Source organism: Gopherus flavomarginatus, chromosome 2 (assembly GCF_025201925.1).
Source record: "Gopherus flavomarginatus isolate rGopFla2 chromosome 2, rGopFla2.mat.asm, whole genome shotgun sequence".
Taxonomy (NCBI): Eukaryota; Metazoa; Chordata; order Testudines; family Testudinidae; genus Gopherus; species Gopherus flavomarginatus.
Window position 1 is genome coordinate 197,585,824 of NC_066618.1, and position 21,950 is coordinate 197,607,773.

The following is a 21,950-nucleotide window of genomic DNA, read 5'->3' on the forward strand; positions in this document are numbered from 1 at the left end:
GATATCATCATTTTTAAGCATGGTAAACTGGAGCAATAGTTGCTATCAAAATGGATAGCAACCTAGTTTCTTGTGGTGCTATAATCACTTATTTTAAGCCTGTTCTACACAAAATACTTACTCTACCACTCAGACAGCTGACAATCATGACACAGTTCAAAAAAAATTATGGTACGTGTTTACCCTGGCTTTAACCCACAAAGAGAAATTTCACTCTCTCTCTCTCTCTCTGTACTGACCGTAACTACTGTTATCTGTCTGGCTAATGGGAGTGTGAATTACAGTAAGAAAGATAGAAGGAGGGACAAAAAACATGGCCAAAAAGACTAAAAGATTAAATTAGTTACCATTTGATTTGGCCAATGCCTGAAATCTGGAAAAGCAAAAAAGAGAGAGAACAGCTCTGTATTAATAAAAATAATTATTAATATTATTAATTAAATCCCAAGAGTGTGCACATTATAGTTACAACAGAAAACAAGATGCATTGCCCTTAAGTACTTAAAATCTCCAGGGTTGCTCCTACCTCCACTGGAGTCAATGACAGAACTCCCACAGATTTTAACTGGAGCAGGATCAGGCCATTTGAAAGGAGCACACAACATAGGTACTACTGTATCCTTTTAAAATGAAAGAATATTGCAACGCATTACACTGCCATATCATGAGGGTTTGGAACATTCTGCTGTAATGAATAATAATTGAAGAAATTACACTCTGTCAATATATCTGATAAGGTCAACTTAAAAACAGGGCAGCACTGCAGTAGTGCAGCTTTAAACTGGGGTAATTCAGTTAAACATAAAGGAGGTATACGGGCATAAAACTAAAGCGATGAGTGTGAACGAGATCCTATATTTATATATCATTGGGCAAAATTTAACTCTTCTTACTGATGTGAGTTATCCCTGTGACGTCAGTAAAATTACTCAAGTGAGTAAGGTGAGCAGGATTTCACCCTTTTATTTAATAATAGCATACTGTGGGTCTCAAACATAGCAATAGTATGAAACACAGTCTATTAAATCAAAGCATTAATTCCAAATAAGATAGATTGGGAGATCTTACATTGAATCAGAGTTCAACAAAATGATTTCCTGATTGTCAGCAGATCTCATGAAAAGCTGGCAACATTGAATATAGGCTGTTCTAATAAACCCCCTCTGAACTACTGTCATTTGTTGAAACTTGTAAACTGGTAGTTTTGGCCAATGTTGTCTGGCATCAAGAGATATTCATAAAAAGAGCTTTTTGCCCAAGTACTTAACATCTAGAATTCAAATTAAACCGTTATTATCTGGAGATACAGGAATCAGAATCAAATCTGGACTTTGACTTGCTTGTCTCTACATAACAGATTAAACCAGAAAACTAAATCCAAACTTCTCTTAAGCTTTGCAAAACCTCAAATTTGGATCTATATCCAAATCCTAATTGAGACTCAAGTCCATCTCTAGTTTTAGCAAAATGAAACAAGATTAAGGTTTCAAACAAAAAAGCCCTGCTTGGGCTATAACAAATACCTTTTATGACAATTTTCCTTCTCCAAGGCTTCTGTGTTAGACCAACCCTGCTAACTTCAGTTCTATCTCCTTCTACCTGCTAGTAAACCTTTCCTATAGGGTGTGGTTTAAGGGAGGCCAAAACTATCAAACCTGAGTGCCAAAAGACAATAAAATCAGTGCTGTAATATTCAGTAATGCTAAGCTGAACCTATAAAAATCAGACCACTTGTTTAGGCACTTCTAGGCATCCAGGTTCAAGAATAATGGCTTTATTTCCCATGTGCTCATGACCGATACCCCTACCCCTTTATCCAAACACTTTTGATATGTGAAGTAGACTTGAGCAGAATGTTAGTTTGCTATAAGCCAGATCTACAGTAGTGCCTTTGCACCCTGTCACAGGAAACCTTTCACAATCCATGGACAGACATACTTTTTTTTTTAATTGGCTAGTGTGCTCTTCTGTTTGAAAAGATTTGGAAAACCTTGCCACTTCGATGATGGGTCCCCCTATCTATAATACAAGCAAGGGCAGCTCGGTGTAATATTCATAATCACTTTAATGTCTTATTGCACACTGGACCTTTCCTGCAATAAATGCTTATGTGGTCCAATAAAGTATCCTGTACTTCAGAACCATCCATAGTTTAAAAAATAAATAAAAAAAGGGGAATGCTTCGAAAAGAAGCTGCACTAGTTATTCATGGCACATATATCACACTCACAAGTCTGTGTGTCTTTATAATTACAGTTTGGAAGTGCATTGCAGTAGGTTATATATAGTAGATATTAGGATAAATTATCACCAATGTCTCTAATTCAAATACAAACACATATTCACTTAAGTATGTACATTTCATGCCTATTCACTTCAGCAAGTACAATAATAATAATTCAATTACGTTATAGATAAAAGTACATTTTCAAACTGAACTATTATATAGTACAGTTGGTCTCGACTTTTCTGCCTCATTTGCAATACTAAACATACCTTAAGCGGGAGGGCGAGGGGGAGTTGTCTGGCCTGCAGGAAAAAGAGATATACCTTTTTAAGAGCAGTGACTTAGACATTGCTGCAGACACAGAGCAGGTCAGTGTGAGGATGCTGACTCACCCCCTTCCTCCCAGATGGGAGGTGCTGGTGCAAGCTGGATGGGGGAAGCTCTCTTTCACCTGGACCAAGCAGAGCAGCACCCAAGCTCCCACCCTTGAAAGTGGCAAAATACCAGATGCGGTCAGGATCCGCTGGATCCACTGTGGGCACTGCAGTAGCCACTCCTTTCTCGGAGGGGTAGGAAGGAATTTTTCCATCACTGCCAGATTGGCCAAGGAAGAGTGACAGTTTTTTAGCCTTCCCCACAGAGGGTTTGGGGAGGTAGGACTTAGTTGGGGCAAGCATGGAAGAGACTTAGGCAACTCATTCTGTAACTATGGGGCAGATGTCCAGTGCAGGGACTCTGTAGGGAAGGGATAGAGTTATTAGATAAATGGTTTGGTAAAGGATTTAAAGGAGGTGTTTGTTAAAGGAATGGAAATAGGGTTGTTTGGGGCTCCGATGACTGGGTCATCAGGGAGCTAATCCCCCACCCTTTTTTAGTCCACCTTAAATCCTCATTCAAGGAGTCAGGGAGAGAGTAAGGTCCCAGCAGCAGGTTGGCTAGTGGACCAGGATGGAAAGGGGGCAGCTGATGGAAGACCCCTGGGTAGATACTGAAATGATCATGGAGTTACCTGCACTGAAAAGTCATCTGTCGAGTACTCCCAGACAGTTAATAATAAAGTTGTGGCCTAATTAAACCATATCCAGTGTCTTCTGTCTTTTTCCAGTACAACCAAACAGTAGACCATAATGAAGCATGCTGCCAAGTCTTTAACTAGAGGATACTTTCACTAAATCTCTCTGTTTTCCTTGTTAACTAGAATATTTGCTTTAACTTCAGGCCAATCCCCAGTGAACTTCCAAGCACATCAAGATGGTCTTACGCAAAATATAACAGTGTGCATACCACCATCATCTGCTAAAGAGATGCTGGGGGCTTTTGTGAGTATAAGCAAATTATTTGCATTTTAAGTATCTTAAATTGTAAGAATAGAGATTACATGCTAGGTGATAAATCTGCAAATGTAAAAGGAAGATATATAATTGAACAAAAATCAGAAACATACATTACACACACACACACTCTTACTCCATCTTACTCTCTAGCACTGCCATATTAATTTATTTAAAATGTACTGTCAGCATAGATGATTGTTATATATTTTAACTCATTTTCTTTATTAAAGCAAACACATATACCCACACAAACATGGGTCCAAACTGCAAAATTTGGATATAGAAGTTCAGGAACATTTAGATCTAGAATCGTTGTCTTTCTAATACAAATAAATCTTAAACCTAAAATCGTTGAACCAAACATTTTTTTGTTTGGATCCATCTATAGATATGATGTGTGTAATTAATTGTTCAATCAAAAATGCAATTCCATGGTACATTTGATGATTTAGCTACACAACAGCTTCAGTTCTCTGAGCCGACTAAAAATAGTGATTTTAATTTATTCCTGCTGCCTACAATTACTCACAACCATGTATTTTTAAATATTTCCAGTCTATAAAAATTACTAATTTTTGCCACTTCTGTTTATCTGCATTTAGACTTTGATTTGGATAAATTAAGCTCTCAAGTGTTCCTTGCTTTATGAAACTCTGCATGTTGTACACTTCAACACAAATAAATGACTTCTACCATTAGAGATTTAAATAATGTAATGTATTTCATGCTCAGCCTGAAGCTGGATTCCAATGAAGTTGCTAATGCACGTAATGATTAAGTGTAACTCAAATACTAACTGTGTTGTTGAAAACATGACAGGCAATAATTTGGTCTATTATATTCTGCCATTTAATTGCCTAGTACAGACATTCTCTGACACGTTATGAAGCAATGATTTACAATTATTCAAGCTGCAAAGGTCAGAAAGTGACATTATAATCATCTACACAGAGATCCCTTCTAATGCACAAAAACTAGGTAATACCACACAAAAATAGTTTTATTGGAGTTGCAACTTTCTATTTAAGGTCTCTTAGAGCGCACAAGAATAAATAGTTAATTTATAGTAGAGTACAGCACCCCTGAAAACCCAGTGTACATTTTCTCTGATCCTATGGATCAGTTTAGAAATCAGCATGTTATTCACACGGCTAAATGCAAGCAAGTACAGTAAGTAAGTATCCTCATGCTAAAACTACCCACTCAAAAATCTGGAGTTAATGGAGGAAAAAAAGTCTAACCAACCATTTATTTGCATTATGTCTGATATCTTTTGACAGGTCAAAGTAAATCCCCATTAATAAAGCTATAGATAAATTAACACACCTGTTTTAGCTGCAAATATTTTCCTCAGATGATCAACCAATGTCATGAAAAGACTGGACTTTATACAGATTCTGAGGCCACCAGACTATCTACAGCACCAATTATAGTGTCAAGATATAAACTGAAGTCATTTGCATCTTTAGGGCTTTTAAAACTCTTCTCAAAGTTGACTAATATTAGTATTTGAAAAGATAACTGAACTTAACAAATGGCTTATTCAGCAGCACATCTAAAAATGTCTCCAAAGTCAAATCAGAAAAGGAATTTCAAAACATTTCTAGGAGGTGCGGAGTGGGAAGGAAATAAGAACCACAGATAGGGAAATCTGAGTAAAGCATCAAGAAAATCAAGACGAAGGTTGTCTATGCCAAAATACACTGTCGTTCTTAAAGCACTCAACTATTATATCTGGAATCAGTATAATGACAATATGAAGATAATAAAACAGAAGTCTTTTAAACCGTGTATGTGCATGCACTGAATCATGGCTATGTGCATGTTTAAAATGTTAAAAAATATCCCCAAAAACACAAACCTACCTGACACCAATTTTCTTCAGCAGATCCTTATTAAAAAGCCAAATTGAAAGACAGAAAGACAGAGAGAAAGAAGCACTCTTAGCTGAAACATGTTCCTATACCCCCCCTTAAAAAAATAAAACTTGTTTCTGAAAGCAAAGGCAAGAGAATAGTAGATGTACACGTTGCCTATAAATTCTGTTCAAAACCTGAAGAACAATGTATTTTTCATGTTCCACCTGAGGCATACAATTTGAAAAGCACACGATAAACATAAGCACGCCATTGGGCAAATGAAACAAAAATTCTAAATGCTGGGCAACTGCTAAGATTTGCTAATCTAACTCAAGTGTCTCAAGCAAATTAATAACTAGATATTTTAAATTAAATTTAAACATGTAGCAGTTGACTACTCAGAAAATAGATACTACACTCTCAAATAATGGATATATTTTCCAGTCATGGATATGAGCAGAGGAAAACAATCACCACACATCTGCCGACAATGAAATGAGGAGCAGTTGGTTTATTTCAAATGTTAAAAGATTAGTGTTGTCCAATTTCTCTGTCAAGGAGTTTCTGCTGTGCAGCTGAAAAAAAACTATACTTAAATTAGAAAAGAAAACAGAAAATGGTTCTAGTTTTTCTATAGCTAGATAAACTACCTTTCTGTGGCATACAGTACATATAATATATTCTGAGCAATTGAAATGTTTAGACAAACCTAAAAGAATCAAGGCTGGTTTGGCATATTTATTTTTACAAATATTTTAGTTTCAGATCCAAACGGAAACTGTACTTCTTCAAAACAATCAAGTGATATCCTGAGACTACAATAAACCACAACCTAGCATTGACATTTCACCTTGAAAAGGCTCCTGAACAGGTTCAACAGCATTTGAAAAACAATTTATCCTTACAGCTAGCAGAGGGCTATTCCTATGATTCCAAAAGTCAGAGGACAGAATATTAACTACTGCAGAAAAGAAAACATAGTGCAGGACCTTCTGTTTGTGACAAAATTACAGAGTTAATGTTCCTGAAAGATCACTTCACCTCTTAAAGCATGATTTTTAAAAAGGTAAAATTTATAGCAATTAAAGCTAATGAAGAAATGCAGCATGAGCTGCTTATGTTCAGGAACTAATAGGTCCACTGAGCATTTCTAAGATTATTTAGCCATCAATGATAATGAATTGACATTGTCAGTGGTGTTAAATGTAGCAATGCTCTATAGTGCCACTAATCCGATAGCCAATCCTAGCAATTTTTTCATGTTGCTACTTCATTTTTTAACCTACGTACTCTTCTATCCTTTCAATTAATACGGCAGAAATACAGCACAAGCTATTATCCTTTTTTTCCCTTTTCTTCCACATTAAGGATGGCATATTCATTATTTGGTCTACAGTTCAAACTGCATTGGTCATTCCTTATTCTTTGAATCCATTTTAAATCTTTAGGATTGTTAGCTTCAGTGTAAAGATGTCTTTTCCAATTAAACCAATGTTAATATATAACTGTTAAGATATATTTTTGGTGCATATCAAGTGAAATGTGATAATTATTTAAACTGCAAAAGGACTAAACTGCACTATACCAGATTTCTGTGCACAGAGGGTGGTGGTGGTAGAGGATGTCTCTTTGGCTGGCTGTTTTATTATATATAAAATGCACAGATCTATGTTGTAAATGAAGATTAGTGGCATAACTCTATACAACAATATAAATATATAGCTATTTGGCTACCAGTATGACATTTCAACAGCATGTAGTAAACAATTAGCATAGCAAAGTGACTAATAGACTTAATTCCATAGTTTAAGTCATACAAATATGTTTTGTTCTTGATAGTTATATGTTTTCTGCTGCAAGTTCTAAGAATATTTTAGTACCATGCCAATACTAAGTAGGACTGAGCTTTTGATATCAGAAAATGTGCCAAATTCTCCTCATAATTAATTTCTTCTCTATAGGGGATATGAACTTAATGATTTTGTGATTACAAAAGCTATGTCTCTGTTGATATGATAATTAAATAATATGCTAACTTTTCAGTGTGAGTCAATGGGATGTTGAATTGTGAAGTAATAGACAAGTTTGTTGCCAACTTTAAAGCAAAGTCTAAGCTTTGTTCTCTTTGTTTTTTGTGCACCTGTATTTGTTAATAATCGTTCACACAAAAGATACTGTAATTTACAGGGTACACATTGTTAACAGGATTTTTAAAATGCCTAAAAAAGATATCTATTAAAATGTCTCATGTTGCACTTGAATCTTGTAGCTAATATAAGAACAAAAGTCATCCTACTACTGATCTTATGTGGACTTAAGGACAAACTTCATATAAATTTACTTCATATTTAAATAACAACTCAACCATCAATTACCTCAATTGAATAAAATCACCCGAAGTATCTAATAACATTCCTTGCAAAATTATTTGTAAAATAGATAGATAAATCAGTGAAAATCACTCAGCTGCATTTTCAGCTGAAGATTCACTTGTCCTTTGAAATGTGAAACTCACTTTGTCCTGCAATAAATATGTATTGCAAATGTTAACTACAAGAACCTCCTGCTGAATAATATCCCTAACATCACACCATACCATTCATGTGTGCAGTGCATTATCTAATTGAACCTGTGCTATTTTACACATTAGCAATAAGACGTCTACAGCAGGTGACACAGGTTTGCATAAAGTGTTTTTATATGATGCATATATTAGTTAATTCTCTCACATAATAACATTAAAATATATTTTTAATCAGAAGTAGGGTATTAAAATCCAACTTTGAATGTCCTATGATGTACCATATATGCCATGGCATTTTAAAACCTTTTAAACATTTCTGCTAAATTAATTAGTTTTGCATTAAGGAGTCTCAATGCCTCCTACTAAATGCAACACATTTGAAGGACAATTAAACATTGTGAATGATCCTCCTGAAGAAATAACTATTAAGAAAGAAAGAAAAACAGGAATTTTTTGTAACAAACAAGAACACAAACATCTATTAAATACTTCAAATTTTAAAAACATAGTATGCATGTAATATTTTATATCCAGTTGTCTGAAAGCCAGTCTTCTGTTTTGTTTTCCTAAGGAATGAAATCCCTAATAGAGCCCATAGATCTGTTAATGGAACTAAAATGATAACAGTACGGCGGGGGACGACACCACGTACACACAGAGTAAAGTCTGTATTATATATTTTTTATGTCTTTAAATGGAATTTACAGTTCTCCCTGGCAATGTGAATGAACATCCTATAATTTAGTCAATTTACAGATTACAGGTTCAAATTGACCTTGTAGCCCATAAAATTGCTCATCTTCAGTGCAGGATTAGAAGTGGGAAAAGAATGTCATAACTGTATTTAAGGAATTTACCATAACAATGGAAAGGAGGATATGCATGCATAATTTTAGCCACTCTTGCTCACATCACAGTTTTGAATTCTGAAACAATGCATATCCTGCACTCTTCTCCTGGTTAACCATCGTAGAAACTGTTTCAATTTACTCACCCACAGACATGACACTTGTATTCCCTCATCCCAAGGTGCCTCTTGACATGGTTTCTGGCATCTCCGAGCTGAGCTGTTGCAAAGTGGCATATCTTGCACTTGAATGGCTTTGATCCTAAGTAAAATTTAGCATAAGATACGAGTGAATTAGAATAATATACTACTCATGGTTAAAGAAATAAAAATTCCTTGGAAAAAATTACCTTTACCACATTTACTGCTTAATAATTTTGTCTCGCAATAGAAGTTATTACATAAACTTATTTATCACTCCAAGGAAACAGATATATACCATAGATTTCCCATTAAAGAGAATTTCCTTAAGCTCACTGAAACGACATTCCTTAAGCTCACTGAAACTACTTTCATACTGAACTTTTAATAACCATTTACTTTTTATAAAGAGTATTAAAATCAGAAGACGATATGCTAGGACGATACCATTTAAATGAGGTGATCAAAGTTGTTCTACACCTTTCCCCATTTTCAAAATGGCTAAGTCAATTAATGGCCATAAAAAGTTTGGATGAAAGATGTAAACTTAAAAATATCCTTGTTCTTAAAGTAAATTTGTATGAAAAGTTCATTTAATTTTACTATATTCCTCTGACTTTGAATAGATTTCACAGTAACGTTGGTATTTCAAATTTCTTCTGTCATGCATAGAGAATGATTCATCACCTTGCTATTGTAATGATATGCAATGTATGACTATACAGTGGATAAAATATTATGCCTTTATGACTGCTTTATGGTCAAGAATTTATGTTTCTTCCGCAAACCAGAAGTATTGACATTTTGCTTATTATTTATTTTAAGAATAAACTTTATTATTAAATGGCCAGTGAAAACCAAAGAATTATTAAAAAAAAATTCTAATGAAATAGGAATAACCTATTCTGTTTGAACATATCAGGCCAGGAAAAAGTCTGTACAGAAATAATGTATCTTGATTAACACCGATTCCCCAGTCAAGATGAGAAAGTTGCATTACAACTGCAGTATAATGGTTAATTGTGGCAGATGTCCATTCGTAGGTTACTAAGCAATGACACTTTATTTTAAAGTATGCTGTAACACCTTCCAATTTTCTAACTAGTAAATCCTTAAAATCAATAAATCAAAATCACAGAATTGCATTTAAAATTAAATACATGTTCAGAGATTCCTCAAATTATGTTTAGTATGTTTTGTGAAGTATGTCTTCCAACAGAGTTAAGCATAATATGAAATATGTGATCTTTAATAAATACACATAAAGACTCTGATAAGAAAAATGTTATAGTATATCATACTTGATCAATGAACCTTTGTGCTGTGTCCTTGAAAATAGAATATCCTCCAAGAATACTTTGTTGAAATTGAGGATCTTAGTAAAAAAATTTTAGAGTCTTAAATTTCAATTTAATTCCCAAAAGCTGATGAAAAATGAAGCATTTAATTTCAATCTTCTAACAGAAATAAAAAAGTCAACAGTACTAAGCACGGGCAGACAAGGTTGAATATTTCACAGTTCAATGACAATGAAGCCAGATCTCTTAATACTTCCATTTCTACTGTTAGAAGTAGATGTAAAAAATATTTAGCACCTGAATGGTTATATCTAGTCAGCTTTATATGTTTAAATGTCAAAAGCAGGTTGAGACTGCAGCTAACAGCAATCACATTCTATCAATCACACTGAAAAACCCCAGTTTATTTAAATGATCCTGATAAAACTAAATTAAACATTAATTTGGTGACATTCCAGATCAACACTGTATTCTATAAAGGGACCCATGCAAATAAAATACGTTTGAATAGTGTCAATATACCTTCACATTAAATAAAAAACGTTAAAGTTGATGTTCTAACTTATGAGCTTCAGGACTAATTACACAATTAATAATATCAAGGCTATAGCCAGATATGATTAAAAAAAATCCCTCTAACAGTAGTTATATTGCCATTTTATTTCACAGAATTCAAATATCCTGTGGATTCAACTCTTATGTTTTTTTGGTTTCTCTCTCACGCAGATTAAATTGTAAATTTGTTCCTCTTTCTGTTATTTCAGGTATCCCACTGGGCTCTGTATAAGACCTTTGCTGTTTTCAATTTACGTGACTCCATTGTGAAAAACTATAGTTCAGTCCGGTCTTAGTGTTCATTGCTACAGTGTGCTGACAATATATAAATGTATTTTTCTGTTGACTGCTCTCATCCAAAAATCACTGAGGCCGTGACAATTTTTCTTCTCACATACACAGCTGAATGTTTGTTAACATCTCCATTTAAACACCATGAAAATTCAAGTACTGGCAGGCTACAGCCAGTACTTATTGTCTGAAACAAAAACAGTAGAGGTCCTTTTAACTTGGTGACACCATATTTGGTCCAAAACCTTTTCTGGGTAGAACAAATCTATACATGTATATTTTATACCTACCATACAAACTTTAGATTCATAAAGTCAAATCAATGGGGCAAAACTGCATTTTCTAAACGAGTACTTAAAACAATATTCTTGCCCAACCTAGATTTTTCTTGGCCATATTTTTATTACCTCTGTACTTTCTTTGTTCTGTGAAATGAGACATATTGTTCATTGGCTTTACACTTGGTTCTTAATTAATTTCAAAACAGTCATAGTACCTTCATTTACAGCACCTTTCCAACGAAAGAGCTTTAATAAATATAGGGATCATATCACCCAGAACCTGTGTTGTGGAAACAGAGCAGCCATCATGTGATAGCAACAGCATTCTTTAAAAGAGAAATGAAAAAAAAATAGAAACTATAGAAAATGTAGAAGGCAGAATATAATGATTTGTGGTGCAATCTCAACAGACCACTGGAGTTAATACACTTAATTCTGGTGAAAGGCATCATGGGTCTCCAGTTACAAGAAATATTCAAAGCCTCAGTTTTAAACCTCCAACAATGTCATTTTCAGTGCCAAAGTATTCACTAGCACCATGCATTAACCTAGAGTGAGCAGCATCACCTAGTGAGTTATCAACACCATACTCTCTACAGTACTTGGGCTTTTGTACTTGTGTGCTCTCCCTTATTTAGCTTGAGAAATCTGATGAAATCCCAAACATCTACACACACTATTCAAGGTGTGGGCTTTCTGTGGATTTATATAGAGGCAATATGATATTTTCTGTCTTATTATCTATCCCTTTCTTAATGATGCACAACATTCTGTTCACTTCTTTGACTGCAGCTGCACATTGAGTGGATGATTTCAGAGAACTATCCATTATGACTCCAAGATCTCTTTCTTGAGTGGTAACAGCTAATTTAGACCCCATCATTGTATATGCATAGTTAGGATTATGGTTTTCCAATGTGCATTACTTTGCATTTATCAACGTTAAACTTCATCTGCCATTTTGTTGCCCAGTCACCCAGTTTTGTGAGATCCTTTTGTAACTCTTCACAGTCTGCCTGGGACTTAACTATCTTGAGTAGCTTTGTATCATCTACAAAGTTTGTCACCTCACTGTTTACCCCTTTTTCCAGATAGTTTATGAATATGTTAAATAGGACTGGCCCCAGTACAGATTCCTGGAGGACACCACTATTTACCTCTCTCCATTCTGAAAACTGACCATTTATTCCTACCCTTTGTTTCCTATCTTTTAACCAGTTACAAATCCATGAGAGCACCTTCCATCTTATCCCATGACTGCTTATTTTGCTTAAGAGCCTTTGGCGAGGGACCCTTGTCAAAGGCTTTCTGAAAATCGAAATACACTTTTATCCACTGGATCTCCCTTCTGTGCATGCTTGTTGACCCCTTCAAATATGGCAGGGCTGCAGGTGATTTTACCTCAGAAATTCTGATTGTTAATTAAGATTATAGGACCTCCTTGAATTGTAAGTAAAAAAGTCTTCCACCTTTACTATTCCTTTTGTTTTATTTTACACTTCCTCATTTTCACTTGTCAATATGTGATGGACTTGCTTGTTATCTCCTCTCTGGCATAACATCCCTTCTCATTTGCTATGTGAAAATCTCTTGGAATTAATTTAAGGCATTTTGAAAACACTCTGTATTCTACTATTTGGAATCATTAGTAATATTTTTCCACCCTCCAAAAAAATGCTACTAAATGATTCCAAATAGTATAAAATAGAGGGTATTCAATATTGTGTGTGAGGGGGAGGAGAGTGTTCCTGAAGTAAGATTTAGCAAGAAGAGGAATAAGAAATAGGAAAACTCATCTCGTACGATACAGCTGGTGTTACAGTAGTGCTGATGAGACAGGGAAACATATTGTACTTGTTTGTCCTGCTAGGTTTAACCAAGACAGAATAGACAGTATAGTACGGTAGGTTTCCTCCTCCTGCCACCATTCTTGCTTACCAAAAACCACTTATATCTTATCATTTGCTTTCATTGTAATGAAAATGGGAAGAGGAGGTTATATAAAACATACAGTAAATCACAAATATGAAAACAGGGATTGGAAGAGTAAGCTCTCTTCCAGTTAACTATTAATAAAAGTCCCAGCATTATTATTTCATTTGCATAAGCAAAGTATCAGAAAAGCAATTCATTTTAAGGTGCTGAGAAAGGAGAGCACAGATTAAAACCATTTCTGTAACTTTCCCCCGAAAATGACTTGCAAAATGAAATGGTAGACTTGTATTCAATTCCCAGAAGCCTGCTGTTTTGTATGTTTAGGGCCAATCTAAAGCACAATAAAAATACACTTGGTGATCAGACCCTTACAAGATGTTAAAAAGTATTCTAACTTTTACTAAATGTTACAATCAATGATGTAACTTATGTAAGTAGGGTTGCTTTGTCATATATTGATAGTTACCTCACTTTCACATCCACATTAACTTGATTTTAAATGCAATTAATACATATAGTCAAGGAAGACTAATGGACTACATTCTGCACTTAACCTGGTGGACATTTTCAAATGGCACAAGTGACCAGTGCAAACCTATTTTGCATTGTAAACGACTAAATAAATCTTAATGGATTAAGAATGATCAGCTATCAACACACAAGGGAAATTAAGTGCTGAAATGCCTACATTGATTATTTTAAATTATTAGCCTTACTCTGTTCTTGAATTTGTATGCTTTTAGTGAGCTTTAACACATTTACAAGACTTATTGACTATAATTACAAGAGAATTCAAGTAATGGACACATCAATTATAAGCAACATGTCTTGACCAGACAGTTGCATAAGGAATTCTAAAGAGAGCTCCATTAGCATCTTCCCCTTAGTTTTATTCTGTTTTATCTGCCTTAAGAGGGCATATTAAGGGTTTATACAGCTGTTCTGATCATGTGAACATGACTGTGCCTCTAAAGACTTAACTTCATAGTCAAAAGTTAACATTACACATAAATACATTATTGACAGGACAGAAATAATGTTGAAAGTACTAAGCATGTGTATAAATATAGTCACTGAAAATTAATACTGTATTTACACTAACATACCTGAAGATAGTTTGAAATGCAATGTCCGTGCTCCCCTAGATTAATTTTAAACATGTTGTCCAGTCATGGCCTTGCCTTCTTCTATGAAAACTTACAAAACTATTTTAAGATTATGCCAAGAATTATTATTCTTTTATAATATTTCTTGTTTCTTACTTTTTCGTTCTCTTGCTTGTAACCATGACTAAGTTTCAAATTCTGCATGAATTTAAACTATAGCTTCCATAATAAGCCATTATTTAAAAGTACAGTAAAATAAACCTTACAGTTTTAATGAAAATATGTTCATTGAAATGTGAATTTATTATTCAAATCCACTCATAAATTCAACCATGGAGACACCACTTGTCTAAGCAGAGCTCAGTGATTTAGAAAAGCTGTCTATTTAAAATAAAGAATGCATGGCAGGTTTATAGAAACATAGCAGTGAATTTTTACATAAATTTAGAACTACAGCTTATGCATTTTCTGCAAAAATGTTTTTAAATTTTCCACTTAAAATTGAACATAAAAAGGAATGGAAAGTGTGATACAGCACATAAACTAAAGCAGGTGCTATATCCATGTGTACCACATTGATATTACATACCATCTTCTAAAAACTATTTCCAATTTTTAATAATTTATTTTCTATGAGAAAATTTTGTTTCTTAATATATATATTTATCAAGGAATGATGCAATATCAAATGACTGTCAGTGAAGCATTAAATGTAAAAGTGTAACTTTTAATTCATATAAAGTAAACAATTTTGAAACTTTTAGCAACTATAAGGGAGACAAGTTACGAAGAACTGCTAATGTGTTCTCTAAAACCCAAAGTGCTGTATAGTAATAACATAAGAACCAATTAATTATTAAAACCTGGAATAAGGAAAAAATTCTTATGATTTTTTAAAGGCAATATGGTAATCACACTGAAGCACTCCTAAGGAAATTACAAGAAACCCTCCGAGTTTCCTGCCTTCTGACCACCATAGTTCCTGTCACATAGATACTTTTGAATTTCATCAATGGCTCAGGAGACATCACACATTCACAATGCTATATGAATTCTGGATTATCTGAAACATTAAAGAGATTAATAAGGAAAAGTATGGCAGATGCAGAGGAAAGATAGATCATAATCCACTTCTGTCGAAAGATATTGGCTGCAAATTTTATGCTTACATACCTGTATGGGTTCGAATGTGAGCTAGGAAGGCCATGGAATTGCTACTTCTGCACATCTTGCCACAATACTTGCACACATTGCCTTGATTTTCCTCTCTTTCTCGGTTGATCTGCTCAGTGTCTTCCACAATGTACTTATTCACCTCCCGAAGTAATTCTTCATGTTGTTCTTTAATATGAAGAAACAAATTCTGTTCAGAATCAAAGGGCTCAGTGCACTTAACACATTTAAAGGTGGCGCCTCCTTCTGGTAGCTCTTCCACACTTGCCTGTTCATTTCTCATATGACCAGCACTAGCCAAGTGTTGGTGAAGGTTGCTTTCTGTGTAAAATGATTTTCCACAGAGTAAACAATGAAAATGTTTCTCTTTTGAAGGATGCTTCATGGCTATGTGAACATTTAGTCCACTTAAACCATCTGCTAAAAAACCACAGTCATCACAACGAATACGTGTCGATTCCCCAAGGGGATTTCCTTCAGATTTCTTCTTTTTCCCACCACCTTGTAAGCTATCTATTTTTACAGTTATCTCACTAACTTTCATTCCACCTGACATCTGTCCTTCATCAGAGTGGTCAGTGGACTCTCCATCTTGATGGCTTTTTAATCTTACTATAGAAGAATCAAACTGGCCAAAATTTTGCATTGCCTTTCCTTTATCATCAGTGCTGATAACAGTTCCCAAAGCCTCATTACTAGTTTCTTGCATGCCTTCAGCTGTTGAGCCATCTGCCTCCCAAATGCTGTTTATAGTTACCTCTGCTTCATGTTTTGCCTCCATAAGGGCTTCCTCCTCCTCTACAGTAGGATCCCTTCTGAAGCTTCTGTCACCCTCTAAGCTATGTACATTTTGAACAGTATTTCTAATGTTTTCATCAAGATTTGACTGCTCTGTTAAATTATATGTTTCTGGAAGTGCTGGCACATGTGGAGAACTTTCTGTTAGTAATTCTTCTTCAAGAACTTCAGTATTTTTATACTCGTTTTCAAGGTTCTCTCTGTTTTCTTCTAAAGTTTTCCCACTTTTTTGGGACTCCAAATTTGGGGCATTCATGTCATTTGAAACATTTTGATTTTCTACAGTGCAATGGAAATTTGAATTGATTGGTTCTTGCCCATTTTTCTGCAAATCGCAAATGACTACTTCTTTAAGAGGTATCATCTCACTAAGTTTAACTTCATCTTTTTGAGATGTTTGTTGGAAGACTTCATAAAGGGGATTTTCTCCTCCACTAGATTCCTCCTCAATTTCAACTCCTATTTCTTGTTTAGAAATTTCTGAAGATGTATTTCCATCTAAAACAGTACAGTCAGCTAAGCTTTTCAGAGTTTGATCGTCCTGAGTTTTAGCATTGTTGACATACTTTGTTTCATCTGAAACTGTCTGAAATTCTTCTCTGTCTTGCTGATGATCCTTTGGAGATATAACAGAGGTTTCTTTGGCAATATCTATTATATCTGCTTCCTCTCCAAAGGAAGAACAAACATAAGATTGTCTTTTAATTTTATGCTTCTCTGTTGCTGCGTGCCTACTCATCTCTCGACGAGTAACAGCATAGTAATCACAAGCCATGCAGTAGTATTCAAATTCTTTAGTATGCTTCCGTTTTACATGCAGCTCTAGAGAAGAAGATGAATGAGCAACAAACTCACAGTGTACACATTTATTGTCATTTGCACCTGTAACTCTTCTCTGAAAACATGAGTCACCATCTTGAGTAACATTACTTGGCTCCATAAATACGTGCTGTTTTATATTTATAGGGTTCTTAGTATACTGCAGATCTGGGAGTTGAGATACATTGTCAACTTCTACCTCAATGGAGTTTCCCTGGTCTTCTTCCTGATTTTCTAAGACTGAAGTATCCAAATCCGATGACTGGCTATCATCCTCAACATGTTCATTCAAAATATCCATTGGGCTGTTGACCTTCTTGCTAATGGATTCAAGATTACCTCCTTCTGGGCAAACAACTACCTCTGTGTTTTGTTTTCCATTAGCTTCCATTTCAACACGACCTTTATGTTTCTTGGTAGCACAATGACGTTCCATGTCACCTTTGGTTACAGTATAATAATTGCAAACTTTACACAAATAGCTGTACTGGTGACTGTGCTTTCGTCTAATATGTACAGTCAAGTTGGTAACACTGGAGGCCAAAAGACCGCAATGGGTGCATGTCCTAGAAATGGTGCCTTTGGGTCTCCCTCTCTTTGGTGCATTGGCCAAAACTAACTCACTGTCTTTGGTAATTTCACCTGATGGAATCAGTTCTTTATTTGTGGATGTGTGATCCACAGTAGAGGATGGTGCCTGTAAACTTTCTTTATCTAATTCAGTCCTTACATTGCCAGAAGTGGAAGGCTCCATTACCTTTTTAACATCACTTGCATCTACACATACTCTTTCAATACATTCCTCAAACCGTAAACCAATATTGTTTTTCCTGGCATTTTCAAGGTGCTTGCTTCTTTTAATATGCTTTTCCATTCCTTCTTTGCTCAGTGAATAAAGGTTACATGCTTTGCAAAGAAAATGATATTCCTGTGCATGTCGAAGTTTTATGTGTCTTGTAAGAACTGTGGAGGATCTTGTTTTATAAAAACACTTTTTACATTGAAATTGGGTTTTATTGAGAACAGAATGCTTTAATTCATTTCCATGATTTAACATGCAGGGCTTTGGGGGCTCATCCTCCATAGTCACTTCTATTTCATCTACAATTTTTTTGAGATTATTATTTGATTCCAGTGTAGTATAAGCTGCAGTTTGCAGAGACAAATCAGTGCTAATTGTTTGAGAAGTATTTTGTTGAGCCAATAAACTAATATGCTTCTCAGTTGTTTTATGATCTATCAATTCTTCCTCAGTTAGAAAATACAGATTGCAAATAATACAATTATGGGGCATATTATGCTCTTCACTCATGTGAGTTCCAAGGCTTGTATCATTCAAACAAATAAATGAACAAAGATGACAATTAAAATTACAACCCCCCATTTGATGTTTATTACTCTGACAGTGTTGTTCAAAGTCCCCCCTGATTGCACATGAATAGTTACATGTTTGACAATGAAAATGCATTTCTTTTGTATGATGTTTTATAACATGAATTTCCAAACCTTTTCTGTTCTGAAAAACAATACCACAGTAAACGCAAGTATGTTGAACTTTGTTGTCAGCAACAGGTTTCATCTGAGAATCCTCAGTTTTTGTAGTGCTAGGAGAACTGGTATTTGTCCTGTCTTGACTCAGAGCCTGTATTTCTGAGGTAGCCTTACACTTACTGTTAATGTCATCATCATCATCATCCATTTCTAACTCTTTAGGCGATTTGGGCATTAAATTACTTGATTTAAGCTGGGTCCTGAAGTTGTGTTTCACCTGCGTTTGATGAGATTTGGGTTTGCCTCTTTTACTAACGCTCAGCAAACTATATCTTCCTTTAACCTGCTTTTTAAATCTAAAAGAGCCACTTTGTCTGAAAGAAGTTCTTAGTGATAAAATATTTCTCTTATGTCCTGATCTATCAAATCTCCTTGTTGTGTTTAAACTGCCAATTATCTTTTGCGTACTTCTGGTGGGCTCTTGTTTGTTCAAATTTTCTTCTGAGGACCCTGATATTTCTAGCTTTTCAGTCTGGAGTTCATGAGTTTCTTCTACATTGAAGGAAAACTCTTTTTCCTCTGTAACAGTTTCTGATTTTTCAGTGGAAATATTTTTAGATGTTATCGTTTCAACAAGAAGTTCACTGCCATCACTTTGTTTAGAAAAGCTTACTTTTGAATCCTTCAGATTATTGCTAGCATTTAAATCTTTTGAATCAGCAGTTCTTGTCTTTGATTTATAGGGACCAGATTTTGCTCTCACTTTCTTCTTTTTGACTGCCGTATACTGCTTTTTATGAACGTTTCTTTTTGTCAATCTCTGTACAAATCCTCCTCGTGCAGCAAGATTTTGACGCCGAAGGTGTGTCTTGCCAAGGAAATGAGAATGTAGGAGATTCTCCTCACCACACTGAAAACCACAGAGATCACAGCAAAACATTGATTGTCCATGAGCCTGCTTGATATGTGTTTGTAAAGCTAAACTGCATTCTGCTTTGTAAGTACAGTGGGGACACATATGCTCTTTGGGTTGTTTTGAGTGGCTTTCTTGAATATGTTTTTCCAAATCAGGGTAAGAGTGAAAAAACTGATCACAAGTTTTGCACTTAAGAACTTTATCTATATTGCCAACTGTACAGCTAACACTAATTTCTTCCACTTGGAAAGTACATTCAGGAACAGCAGATGGAACTTCTTGTGAATCTTTACTTTCCAAATGAATTTTCAGTGCAGAAGCATCGACAGCTTTGAAATCACAATGTGGACACGAGGAATTTGAAAGAAGCGTGTCACCACTGACACAGTCATTCATTGCTACCTTTTTTATGGCTCCATCTATTATATTATCTGTTTCTGTAATTGACTCCTGCCTAACTGTGAGTTTGAGTGATTTGCCTTCACTGCCTTTAGTATGTTTTGAAAAATCCAGCTTTATTCTTTTTGAGATAGGTTCATTTTCAAATTGGTCCCCTTCAGTAATTTCTAGGCTAGTTGATCCTAATAATGCCCTTTTGTTTTTGCCATTCTCTTCTCCTTTCTTCTCAAGGCTCCTATGCACTCCATCAGATAAGGACCTTGTTTCCTGGTTAGATAAGGAATCACATTCAGCATTTTCTACTGAAACATTTTTCATTGAATTTTCTGTCAGATCAGTTTGTAAACTCCCATCAACTTCATCACTCTTCTGAGTTTCCTCTGCATCCATTTTTCATGAAGGCAGCACAGTTCTAGTATCAGGAGTAGCTCATTTGGCTGTACTAGTACCTATAAAATAAAAGTTTTGTAATTAGTCTTTTGCACTCACATAAAACAAACGTAATTTTCTAAAACCCCAGGTATAGACTAACAACAATCTGATCTAAAGTGTCATGGGGACAGCCATAATTAAAGGTATTGGCCAGCATTGTCAAAAGGGCTGCCTAAAACTAGAGACAAGGTGGGTGAGGTAATATCTTTTACTGGACCACTTTCTTTTGGTAAGAGAGACAATCCTAAAGTTATAGCACTTAAATCAAATTCACATATAGGCATCTAAATAAAATGGCCATGCTTTAAAGCCAGACTGTAGAGCCTCTACTCATTCTGGTGAGCACTTATTTTGAGTAAAATCACTGGCTTCAGTAGGACTATTTGTTTGAGCAAGTGCTCAAAAATAAGAAAGGGTTACACAATTTAGCCGTAAGTCGTATTGTGCAACGAGAGATGCAAGTGCTTAGCACTCCTGAAAATTAGGCTACTTTTACTTATATGTATAAATAAAGATTTAGTTGTCCATACTTGGGCACTCAAGTTTGAAGTCTGATCTTTATTTCTGGCAGCCTTGACATAGCACTCTAAGTTACTATAGCCTTCAGCAAAGAGGACAATAGATAACCCACCTTTTCCAGAACTAGCGATTTCAGAATAAAAAAGCTGACTAACCCCAAAAGCTCTAATGACAGAACTGACGGTGATTAAGACCTGTTGGATGAAGAAGGATTTGGCTAAATATCATCTTTTAAGCTTTACCAGTATACACTTCTCTTTCCTTCCTCTGCCCACATCCAATGCCACAGGATGAGAGGAAGAGAATATGATAGAGGAAATGAAGCCATGTGATTGCCAAAATGCTACCACTAAAACCACCTGTCATTTCCAAGGGAACAAGTTAACAATAGGACACACTTTCCAGTGGGAGAAAAACAAGTAACAGATGTGTCAGAGGGGAAGGAAAGAAAAAACTTGTGCTTTCTCTCAAAAAAACCCAAACCCCTCCACCACTACAGAAACCAAAACCTCCAGTCCAGCAGCCAAAAACCAACTTTCCACTAACAACTATCGATACAACTCTTCCCCAACAGCCCAGTGATATCCTCCTCGCCGTGTCAAAACAAGGCAGATCCATTCCAGATACAGAATCCTCCAACTGCCCCCTGAACAAATTCTGTGGAAATCTCTCATTTTGGTGTGTGTGTAATAAAAAGAAAAAACGTTCCAAACCTGCAGTATATATTAAAATAAAAATTAAAGCAATAAAGTTAATATGATTTGATTGAAAACTCCATTTTAAATATATAATTCAATACAAAGCTATGTTTTTCTATTTACCTTATGCTACCACAGAAACACCAATTTGCCACTGAAGCCAGTGTTAGTGAGCTGCCAAATTTTGGTTCAGTTTCCACTAAATGCATGGGCCCCTGACCATAACCATATGTGCATTCTGATAGCAATAAATAATTCCAAAGTTGATCCAGATAATAGTGTACAGCAGTGTTTCCCAAATTTCAGA

The 21,950-nt window shown here is 35.2% G+C and overlaps 1 protein-coding gene across 4 annotated transcripts in view; it reads right to left on the reverse strand.

Moving 5' to 3' along the window:
• ZNF407 (zinc finger protein 407) overlaps positions 1-21,950 on the reverse strand; it is a 481,488-nt gene that overhangs the window by 415,698 nt on the left and 43,840 nt on the right. For all 4 annotated transcript variants that reach the window (XM_050941753.1, XM_050941754.1, XM_050941756.1 and 1 more), the window contains exons 2-3: positions 15,572-20,443; positions 8,939-9,053 (exon numbers count right to left, since the gene is read on the reverse strand). In XM_050941753.1, the coding sequence (XP_050797710.1) occupies positions 8,939-9,053; positions 15,572-20,384 (4,928 nt within the window). In that variant the 5' untranslated portion in view covers positions 20,385-20,443. The remainder of the gene's footprint in view (positions 1-8,938; positions 9,054-15,571; positions 20,444-21,950) is intronic.